At 41.9% G+C, this 11,801-nt stretch overlaps 1 protein-coding gene across 1 annotated transcript; it reads left to right on the forward strand.

The window, feature by feature from the left end:
* The first annotated feature begins 9,846 nt into the window (after positions 1–9,846).
* On the forward strand, positions 9,847–10,788 carry LOC132485715 (olfactory receptor 7D4-like). The gene has a single exon (XM_060092303.1). The coding sequence runs from the start codon at positions 9,847–9,849 to the stop codon at positions 10,786–10,788; it is 942 nt and encodes a 313-aa protein (XP_059948286.1).
* The last annotated feature ends 1,013 nt before the right edge of the window (positions 10,789–11,801 follow it).

Here is an 11,801-nt window from a genome sequence, read left to right on the forward strand (position 1 = left end):
TTGTTTTCTTTTTCATGCTGCAGGGCTTGCAGGATCTTATTAGTTCCTTGACAAGGAATCGAACCCAGGCCCACAGCAGTGAAAGCACTGAGTCCTAACCACAGGACTGCCAGGGAATTCCGAAACTGTCCTCATTTTTGTTAACGTTTAATTGAATTAATTTATTTTTTATTTTTGGCTGCATTGGGTCTTTGTTGAATGGATGGCAGATCTAAAAACACCCCAAAAATGTTTTCCAACAATGTGGAGAATTTTAGTTTTACACAGTGTAGGTACTAGATGATATTATTTTTAATTTTCTTGGGTGTTATAATTGTACTGTGATTTTTAGTAAGACAATGTCTTTTTTCGTTAGCAGACACAGATCAAGTAAAGATAAAAAATCATGTCTCTGTTTTCAACTTACTCAAATAGTTCACCATAAATTTATCTGGGGAGAGAACATGCAAAATGTTAAAAATAGGTCAATCTACTGTCATGGGGATTCACTCTACTATTTTTCGTTTGTTTGGTTAGTTTAAGATATTTTGAAAGAAAAATGTGGGAGGTGGGGTGTGAGGGAAACAGTCCAAACATCCTGTTAATGGCAAATTCAATTAATCTAGTGTTAGTGTAATAAATCTTCTATCCTTTCTTCTTGGGGGACTGTTTTGAAGCTTGGTGGGGATGTATAAGCCTCAGAAGACCAGATGATAAAAACCAAGTATTCTTGCCTTTCGTCAGAAGAAAGACTTGTGGCCTACACACGTTTTTACTTACATATAGATATATGTATGCCCAGGACATTCAAGTATCTTCTCTTTCTACCGAAAGTGTCAAAAGTAAATAAAGGGCAAAGCTCAATTCTCAGATGAAACCTTCTTTTGCATATAAAAGGTAATAAAGGACCCCTTGAACCATCTTTCCAGCAGTGCTCACCAGAATACGGGGGAATTGCCAGATCCATGAGGACATGAGGGCACGGAGATGGAGTCAACGTGACTCTAACAGCAGAAATTCTTTTCCTTACAGAAAAAAATGAACAAACTTGACTCTGAAGACTTCTGAACAGAGGTAGAGAATAGGTGGAAAGACCTGGTGGACGCTCTCTGGATGCATCTGCCAACTTGGTTCAGCCAATCACAGGAGTGATCTCTAGGTCACAGCTGGACCTGGAGGACCTGCAGTCCCAGCACACGCGAGCAGAGCGGGCCAGGCCTCCCCCAAGAGGCCGCTGAAGCCTCCTGGGACAAAGTCGTCCTTGGACGCCCTCATCCAGCCCAGGACCCTCTCGTTCACGCAGGCCTCACCGAGCTGGGATGGGACTGACCCCCACGAACGTGGAATCACCCTGGGAGATGCAGACTCGGTGCCTGAAAGACAGACTGAAGCGCTTGCGTCACTTCCGTTCCCTGCCCCGGAGAGGAGGGGCAGGGCTTCAGGCATCAGCCAGGTTAGACCACTTCACACAATTTGTACGTAGTTCCCTCCGGAGTGGATGCGGATGGGCCTTTGGCTCAGCTAAGTGCGGCAACTGGGGACAGGATCAGGCCAAAGGGACAAGGCAGAGGCTAGAAACAGGCTTGTAGCCGGGGCTACGGCCGAAGACCCTGCCCACACCCAGGGGCGGGGCTGCGGGACCAGGCCCAGGGCGGGGTTTAGAGGCTGGAAGGGCAAGACGGGGGTTGAGGGTCTACCCCATAGGATGTTCATCAAAAGCTTTCCCACCACCTATCCAGCTTCCTAGACTCTTTATAGGGATTCTCCAATATTGAAAAGCCTGCTCATCCTTGAAGTGGCGGTCAATTCAGTCAATTCTGTTTTTAGGCCTTTGTTTTCCCTGATTGCTTTTTATTTATATAGACACCATGCTAAAGTCTAATAGTGGATTCCTTTGCGATTTCAATGTACAGATATATTCTGTAAATTTGAAAAATTGTTTTCTCTTCAGATACATACTTCTGAGTTTGTTTTTCATATCTAACAAGACAGGCTAGGACTTCCCCTACTATGTTAAAATAGCACTGATATCGGGCATTTTTCACCTGCTCAGGAATGGTACTAAAGTTTCTCTGATAATTTTGTTTATTGTGTCAGTGAGTGGCCTTTGAGAGTTAATAAAAATTTTTAAAACCCTCATTTACTAACACATTTTATGAGGCGTGTTCCCATACATTATTAAGAGTGTTTACATCTATCAAATGGTTATTCTCCTACTTTAATTTTTAATCTTTTGCTGTAAAATTTTTTTAAGTAATTAAAGAATTCTTCAGTTACATAAAAAAAATATTTTTAAAAATAATTGCTGGATTTCCTACCTTGCTTTAAAAAGTCTCCTCAAATTATTGATCATGTACAAATTTCCTGAATTTTTTCTGAAATGTTCTGCTTTAAAAACATTTAAATAGGGGCTTCCTTGGTGGCGCAGTGGTTCAGAGTCTGCCTGCCGATGCAGGGGACACAGGTTTGTGCCCTGGTCTGGGAAGATCCCACATGCTGCGGAGCGGCTGGGCCCGTGAGCCATGGCCGCTGTGCCTGCGCGTCTGGAGCATGTGCTCCGCAATGGGAGAGGCCACAACAGTGAGAGGCCCATGTACCGAAAAAACAAACAAACAAACAAAAACATTTAAATATATAATTTTCATGGAATGTATTTTCCTCTGTGGACTGGGATAGATCCAATATATTTTCCTCCAGAAATATGAAAAAAAAACTTAGTACCACTGATCGAAAAACTGTCTTTGCCTGCCTGATCTGAAATCCCTAGTTTATTAAACAACAAATTCTTACATATATACCTGAATCAAGTCCCAGACTATTCTGTGCCAGTAAGACATTTATTAATGCCAATATCACTGTATTTCCTTTTGATGACAGTAATTTAAGTTTTAATACTAGCAGTAAAAATATAATGGTAGCTAATGTTTTTGTATGTTATTGCTCTAGGTGTTTCATACATTAAAGTTCTTAAATGTAACTACTCAATGATATGGGTACTATCATAATTTTCTCTTTTGTTTTGGGGAACAGCTTTATTGAAATATAATTCCTATACCATACAGTTCACCCATGTACAACTGTTTATCAGGTTTTCTTTCCTTTTTTTTTTTTTTTGTCACGCCAAGAGGCATGTGGGATCTTAGTTCCCCGACCAAGGATCGAACCCCTGCCCGCTGCATTGGAAGCAAAGAATGTTAACCACTGGACCACCAGGGAAGTCCTTTTTTATGTCTATTAATCTGTTCCTTATATTTCCTTCATGTTCATGTATTTGGTGTGTTTTAACCCTATGTAAAGGTCAACTTTTCTTGGTTTAAAATAAATTGCAGTCTTTAATAAATCAAAATCATAACACCAGCCTAACTAGTAATCTAAAAAATGGTATTTAATGATGACAGACATGGAAAGTTCCACTCTTCATTATGCATGAACCAAATTCACTCTCACAATAACACCACAGATGAGAAGCCTGAAAACTGTAATCACGGCATAAGTCTATGTTGTCTGCCATTAGGATCTGCTTTTTTGTGTGTGTATTTTTGCTGTGGCATGTGGGATCTTAGTTCCCCAATCAGGGATCAAACCCGTACCACCTGCATAGGAAGCGCAGAGCCTTAACCACTGGACCATCAGGGAAGTCCCAGGATCTGCTTTCTTTTCTTTTCTTTTTTTTTTTTTTTGTGGTATGCGGGCCTCTCACTGTTGTGGCCTCCCCCGTTGCGGAGCACAGGCTCCGGACGCGCAAGCTCAGCGGCCATGGCTCAAGGGCCCAGCCGCTCCGCGGCATATGGGATCCTCCCAGACCAGGGCACGAACCCGTATCCCCTGCATCGGCAGGTGGACTCTCAACCACTTGCGCCACCAGGGAGGCCCGGATCTGCTTTCTTATGGAGAGTTTTTGCATGTCATGGGCAGCACTATATATATATATTTGGAGTAAAATTGTTTTACAATGTTGTGTTAGTTTCTGCTATACAACAACATGAATCAGCTATATGTACACATATATCCCCTCCCTCTTTAGCCTCCCTCCCCCCACGCCTCCCACACCTCCAGGTCATCACAGATCACCAAGCTGAGCTCCCTGTGCTATATAGCAGCTTCCCACTAGCTGTTTTACACATTGTAGTGTATATATGTCAATGCTTCTTTCAATTCGTCCCACCCTCTCCTTCCCACTGTGTCCACAAGTCCGTTCTCTACATCTGTGTTTCTGCAAATAGGTTCATCAGTACCATTTTTCTTTTTTTTTCTTTTTTTAAAAAAATTAACTAATTTATTTTTGGCTGCATTGGGTCTTCATCGCTGCGCACCGGCTTTCTCTAGTTGCGGCGAGCAGGGGCTACTCTTCATTGCAATGCGCAGGCTTCTTATTGCGGTGGCTTCTCTTGTTGCAGAGCATGGGCTCTAGGTGTGCGGGCTCAGGAGTCGTGGCTCACAGGCTCTAGAGTGCAGGCTCAGTAGTTGTGGCGCACCGGCCTAGCTGCTCTATGGCATGTGGGATCTTCCTGGACCAGGGCTCGAACCCGTGTCTCCTGCATTATTTATTTATTTGGCTGTGCTGGGTCTTAGTTGTGGGATGTGGGATCTTTAGTTGTGGCATGCGGGATCTAGTTCCCTGACCAAGGATTGAACACAGGACCCCTGCACTGGAGTGTAGCGTCTTAGCCACTGAACCACCAAGGAAGTCCCTAAAACTGACGTTTTAAACCAGCTAACAAATGAAAACTCAGATTTTAAAAGGCCTAGATTTTTAACTTACTACTAAATTCAGACCCTGAACTGAGGGATGTATTGGGTAAAAAAATGAAAAGAAAAAAACCAAACCACTCAGCCAGCATTTCACAGAAGAAAAACTGAATAAACATCTAACACAAAATAGAATTTTAAAATGCACACATGCAGTATCAGTCCTGTAGGTTTCCTGAACAGGGAGGTTAGTAGCCTCACAAGTACAGCTACCTCAGCCATTCAAAAACAGGAATGTCCCAATCCCCAGGGAATCACAGACCACCCATTATGTGTCAAGTGGCCAAGCAGTCAGGAGAGAGAAAAGGCAGGAGGAAGACAGCTGCCTGTGAGAGCAGCAGGTCTGGGTGAAGAGTGAAGACAGGACCAGAGCTGCATTGACTGCAGGGACCCAGAAAGGCCAGGGGACAAAGCCAATGGGAAACTCAAAGGATGGCACCGCCTGGGGCTGAGGGAGACAGCCAGCTCCAAAGTCGTCTGGGATAGAAACGGCCAACAGGAAGCCTTCATGACCCAGGAAAGCTGGGGAACAGTCATAGCCTTTTCCATCGTCATTACTGTTATGTCCACAGTGGGCGATCATGCAGTCTCCACAGCTGTGTCCCCTTATGGTGGTGGCCAATCTTTACCTCACATTAGTGCATTAATTTCACTGTTTCTGACAAATGAACCTATTTGCAAAACAGAAATAGAATCACAGGTGTGAAAAACAAACTTATGGTTACCAAGGGAGAAAGGGAGGGAGGGATAAATTGGGAGATTGGGATTGACATATACACACTACTATATACAAAATAGATAACTAATAAGAACCTACTGTATAGCACAGGGAACTCTATTCAATACTCTGTAATGACCTATATGGGAACAGAATCTAAAAAAAGAATGGATATATGCATAACTGATTCACTTCGCTGTACAGCAGAAACTAACACAACATTGTAAATCAACTATACTCCAATAAAAATTAATTTTTTTAAAATTTCACTGTTTCTGATGATACCGAGCACTTCCCCACAGGGGTATCCAAGTCCCTGTCAGACTCTGACAGTGGCTCTGTCACTTCTCAGCAGGGACTTGGTTCTTTTTCCCACTTGGGCCTGTTTAGGCTCTTATAACTGGACTGATTTCTGGGTCTCTGGGTCAGTGTGCTGCTGAGGAGTTGACAGTGGGCATTTATGTATTCACAGGTCTCAGAACACTTCGTGCAAGGGAACATAGATGCCCCTACTCTTCTATTTAGAGGTAATAAAAGGAGCCCTCCCTAAAATCAACAAAGGCTTCCATGTTTTGGTTCTTGTAGAAATTAAACATTCCTTAGGAGATACATTGTCACTTTTAAGTCAAACCAAAGAAAGAAGAATTTCTCCTTGGAGAATGTACGTTCTTCCCCCACTACTGCCTACATACACAGTACACTGGCTGAAATATTTCCATTTTCTTATCTTCGTACCTCAAGGGAGCTGAGTTGTTTAGAAAGGGTAAAGTCACTAGAACAATTTGTTTAATGAGGAGCCCTGAGAATTCAACCCTTAAGATGGTAATAGTGTCCCCATTGCCCCTTCCCTGTAATTCTCTAATCCCAGCCTCAGTGAAAACCCAAATGGGTTTCCCTGGGACAAAATGCAGAGAAGAGGAAGCTTCAGTGACGGTGTCGCACTAAAGCCTGGTGGAGTAAGAAGGAAAAGAGGAGAGAGGGTGAGTACTGGGCTTTACCTCTAGAATAGTGAGACTGGGACAGTCCCATAGTTATTTAGTCTATGACGGGGAAGTCTGTAGTTTGTGGGTACTTGAGTTTCTACTGAATCCAGTTCTGTTTCTTTCTGTCCTTTTTTGGAATCTAGACCCTCTCTCCAGTGAGTTATTTTCCAGAGATGCTCCACCTCTTCTCCAATCTTTCCCACAATTGTAGGCTCCTCTTAGATATCGTGTGTCCAATGATTTATTCATTAACTCACTGGAGATTTATTCACAGGTATTATCAATTTTGTTCCTCATGTGCTTGGATTTTTCTTTTCGGTTCCCTTTTTCTGCTGGCAGATCTGACTTCCTGAGAGGATCTGATATCTCCCTACTGATGTTGTTTCACCACGGTATCATCTAAGAACAATGTAATTATACTGATATTCGGTATTCAGGCTAACTTCACTTTGTTTTTACCATTCTCTTTAAATCATTAAGAGACTATCCAGTGATTGAATTTGGAGTAGACTGCCTTGTCCTCTTCATGAATTTAAAGCAATTATTTAGTGTTTTAATGTAGAATATCCTGTTGGCTGCAGTTTTAAAATAACTGTTTTTTACTGAGTTAAGACATTGTTCTAAGTTTCCTTATTTAGCGAGAGGCTCTGTCCTGGCTGCTAACCACAGTAATGACTGTTACATTTTCTCAAATGTATTTTCTACTCTAATTATGGTTATGGTTCCTCTTCCTTGGCCTATTTTTGAGATGAATTATGACAGCAAACATCCTATATCTAACCAGATACCCATTCCTAGAGTAGGAATTACTCGTTCATGATATATTATTCTTTTAAAGTGTATGTGAATGCACTTTAATTTTACTATTCTATTTTGTGCCTCTATTCAGGCATGATGAACTTGGAAGTTTCTTTCTTTGTGTTACAACGATGCTTTTGGTCTCAGTCTTTATTACATATCTAACGTTTGCACGTGTTCAGCACCTACTGTGTTCCAGGCACCATGTACGTCCCTGGAAAGACGACGAGCAAAAACAGTCACAAGCTCTGTCTCACCTGCAAATAAATATAAAATTACCAACATGAGAGGCACATCAAGAACAGCACAGGATGCTCGACTTGTGAGCCTCATACTCTGTCCTTCTGACCCTCACTGTTCTCCATCTCACTGGCCTCTCACATGCCTTCCATTACCAAGCTCAACAACCCCAAGGCAAGTGGTGAATTCTGTTCTCTCAGCCCAAAATGCTTGCCCTTTCCTTATTTCCTCTGGTTAACAATTACCCATCCTTCCTCTTGTAGCTCAATATTCTCATTTCAGAGAGGCATTTTCTACACACCTTCCCAGACTAAATTGATGCCCAGTTACTTTTTTCTCTTAATTAAATGCATTCTTGGCAGCTGCTCACCTGAGCCTCCCACTTCCCCTCCTGCGAGTGTACTATTGCTTAATAAATCCTCACTTTGCTTATATAAAAGAATATTAATTGCATTCTCTAGGCATAATAATACTGAGCTTTTTCCTATCATGGAGAATGTAAACATTTATATTCATCTTAAATTTGTCTTTTATCTTTTTAAGGATGATGTGATTTATTTTATAGAAGCTTTGAATATTTTTAATCAAATCTATCAGTTATTTCTTTTACAGTTAACTGTGCTGATTTTTAATACAACACATTTCCACTCAACATTATATATGAGCTCACACTCTCACATGGGCATTGCATTTTATTTTATGGTCTTTTGATTTTGTTTACCCCTCTTAAGTGTGTAGTTCACATACTTTTCTCTCTTCTTGGAAGAATCCACCTGGCAGACAGTATCTGAGAGAGTGAGCCAAAGGGATCGTCATTAACTAGAAGTACTGCACTGCAGTCCAAAGAGCTAACAGCTGGTGTGTTTATACTGATCAGAATTCCATCTTTGCTGGCTGCCCCTGTTTAACTGTAATAATGATCAATGATAGTCACACAAGACAGATTTATTAAGAAGCTCACATTTATCAAGTGTCTGCTGTACGTCACAAGAACCACACTAGAAAAATTAAATGCATCATCTAATTCACTCATCAGTCTTATAATGCAGGAAATATTTATAACTCCCATTGTAGAGGCAAGGCATCTGTGGCTAAGAGAGATTAAATAACTTTGTCAATGTCACACAAGCCTTGATGGATCAAAATTCTACTCTAGGAATTCTAACTCAAGATCCCATTTTCTAAGTGACATCTCTGTATCATACTGTGGGAGAGTTATGTATCAAAAATAATTGTCATAAAAGTAACAGATTAGTAATAATAATAGCTATCTGTTACTGGGACCCTACTGTGCACAAAGGCTTTTTTTTTGTTTTTTTTTTTGTTTTTTTTGCAGTATGCGGGCCTCTCACTGTTGTGGCCTCTCCCGTTGTGGAGCACAGGCTCCAGAAGCGCAGGCTCAGCGGCCATGGCTCACGGGCCCAGCCGCTCCGCGGCATATGGGATCTTCCTGGACCGGGGCATGAACCCGTGTCCCCTGCATCGGCACGCGGACTCCCAACCACTGCACCACCAGGGAAGCCCCACAAAGGCATTTTTAATCTTCACAAAGAAGTTAACAGCAGTAACCATACTTTAAGAAATAAAAAATAATAAGACACTTGAGAGTTAAAGTATCACAACAATAGGGAGCATCAGGTCATAGAACTGTTTGTCTGAGTTGAGAATCCATGTCTCAGTAACTATTACTGAGTTAGTAGAATGAAGGAAGTATGGAGAATAAAAAGAAAAGATATTAAATGTCTTCAATCATTTTACAAGGGTCATGTCGTAGAAGAAATTGAATTATGTCCATAGTTTCATACAGAATTATAACCAGTGAGTAAACAAGAAGTTTCTACTGTATAGCACAGGGAACTAAATTCAATATCCTGAGATCAATCATTATGGAAAAGAATATTTTAAAAAATTTATAGGGAATTCCCTGGTGGTCCAGTGGTTGGGACATCAAATTTTCACTGCTGTGGGCCCAGGTTTGAACCCTGATTGAGGAACTAGGATCCCAAAGTCTGCATGGGGCAGCCACACAAAAAAATGTATGTACATACATATATGTATGTATAACTGAATCACTTGGCTGTACAGCAGAAATTAACACAGCATTGTATATCAACTATACTCCAATAACAAAAAAATTAGAACCAGTGAGTAGGAGATAAAAATATTTTTTCTGCTAAATTTTAAAACAGCTAAATAAATACATTTAAAATGGAAATCGTTTACCATTTGGCTGAGTGAATCACTGTCACTGCAAGGACTAATAGAGGGTGAAGGATATCGACCTAAAGGTGGAATCGTAAGTGGTGACTAGCTGAGGTGCCATCTGGCTGTTCACTGAATGTTGCTTTTGCCTCCTTCCCCAGCAGACTCACCAGCGACATGGGAGCAGGAAACCACACAGGAGTATCACAGTTCCTCCTCCTGGGCCTCTCAGACGATCCTGACCTGCAGCCCCTCCTCTTTGGAGTGTTCCTGTCCATGTACCTGGTCGCTGTGCTGGGGAACCTGCTCATCATCCTGGCCGTCAGCTCAGACCCCCACCTCCACACCCCCATGTACTTCTTCCTCGCCAACCTCTCCTTGGTGGACATCTGTTTCGTCTCCACCACTGTCCCAAGGATGCTGGTGAACATCCAGACACAGAGCAAAAGCATCTCCTACATAGGGTGCCTCACTCAAGTGTTATTTTTTTTTTTGATTTTTGCTGTAATGGATAGTTTTCTCCTGACTGTGATGGCCTATGACTGGTTTGTGGCCATCTGCCATCCCCTGCACTACATGGTCATCATGAACCCCCGCTTCTGTGGCCTCCTGGTTCTGATGTGTTGGCTCCTCATTTTCTGGGTTCCCCTGATTCATATTCTACTGTTGAGGCGGCTGAACTTCTGTACTGGCACTGAAATTCCACATTTCTTCTGTGAACTGGCTCAGATTCTCAAGGTGGCCTGCTCTGACACCCTCATCAATAACATCGTCTTGTTTGTGGCCACTGCCCTGCTGGGTGTGTTTCCCCTCAGTGGAATCCTCTTCTCTTACTCTCGAATTGTCTCCTCTTTAATGAGAATCTCCTCTGCAGCGGGAAAATATAAAGCATTTTCTACCTGTGGGTCTCACCTCTCTGTGGTTTCCTTGTTCTATGGGACAGGCCTGGGGATCTATCTCACTTCTGCTGTGACCCATTCTCCCCAGAGAAGCTCCATCGCCTCAGTGATGTACACCGTGCTCACCCCCATGCTGAACCCCTTCATCTACAGCCTGAGGAACAAGGATGTGAAGGGGGCCCTGGAAAGGCTCCTCGGTTTAGGTACCACTTGTCTGTGAGGGGCCACTGGCCTCAGAACTACGTGGACACTGTGGGCTGCAAAAACAAATTTTGTGAATTTATATCTCCTGATTTTCTTTTCCCTTAAAAGACATGCTTCATTTCTTCCATTCTCAAAGCACCTATGACTTTGCTTTTATTTGTGTTTGTATTAGTTTCTGCTCAACACCCTCAGTAATTTGTTTTTAACTTTTGCTTCCTATTTGCAGACCATACATTTCTGTCTTGGGCCAGCTTTCTTATAGCCATTCTTGCAATTTCCAACATTACATCTGAAGCACTTATATTAAATGTGGCATGGTTTCCCACCACAGTTATCCTCTCAAATATCGATATTCTTCACCTAATTTGGTTGTGTGTTTGTTTTTCTCTGGAAGAAATGGAATGAAAATCATGCAGTAGTCATAACTAAACTGCTTCACATACCAAGACTGTTCTTATTGTTTTATGTGTATATTTTATGTAATCTTGACAACATTTTTAAAGGTATTTCTCTCATTTACCCCATTTTTCAAAGAGATTGAGATTGGGATGGACTCTAACCTGGAAACCTGACACTGAGCCCACATTCCTAACTTTGCTATCATACTTTTCCTGAAAAGAGTGATGTGATTTTCAACTTCAAGAGTGGGAACTTAGGTTTGAAAGCTAGTTTGTTCAGGGGATTCATAGTAATATATTGCATTGGGTAACTCTGAGATATTGCTTCACTACTTTGCCTGCCTTCCTCCTTCCTTCTTTCCCTTCTTCTTTCCTTTGTTTTATTGGACATTTATTTCCCATCACTGCAGTTTTAAGATATACCCCAAGATCCTAAAACATCTAATAATACAATGGAATAAAACTTCTTTGCTCACATGGATTATTTTGGGGGCAGGGCACTCTTTGGAGGTGCCAGCAGGAGTGGTAGTCACACACCTGTGGAATGTTTCAGCACTTAGTCCACTTTTTGAGAATATTGATACAACTGAGTCTGCAGTGAAGGATGGAATGGTTGAAGCTGTCAGCACTT

The sequence above is a fragment of the Mesoplodon densirostris genome, chromosome 3, assembly GCF_025265405.1.
Source record: "Mesoplodon densirostris isolate mMesDen1 chromosome 3, mMesDen1 primary haplotype, whole genome shotgun sequence".
NCBI lineage: Eukaryota > Metazoa > Chordata > Mammalia > Artiodactyla > Ziphiidae > Mesoplodon > Mesoplodon densirostris.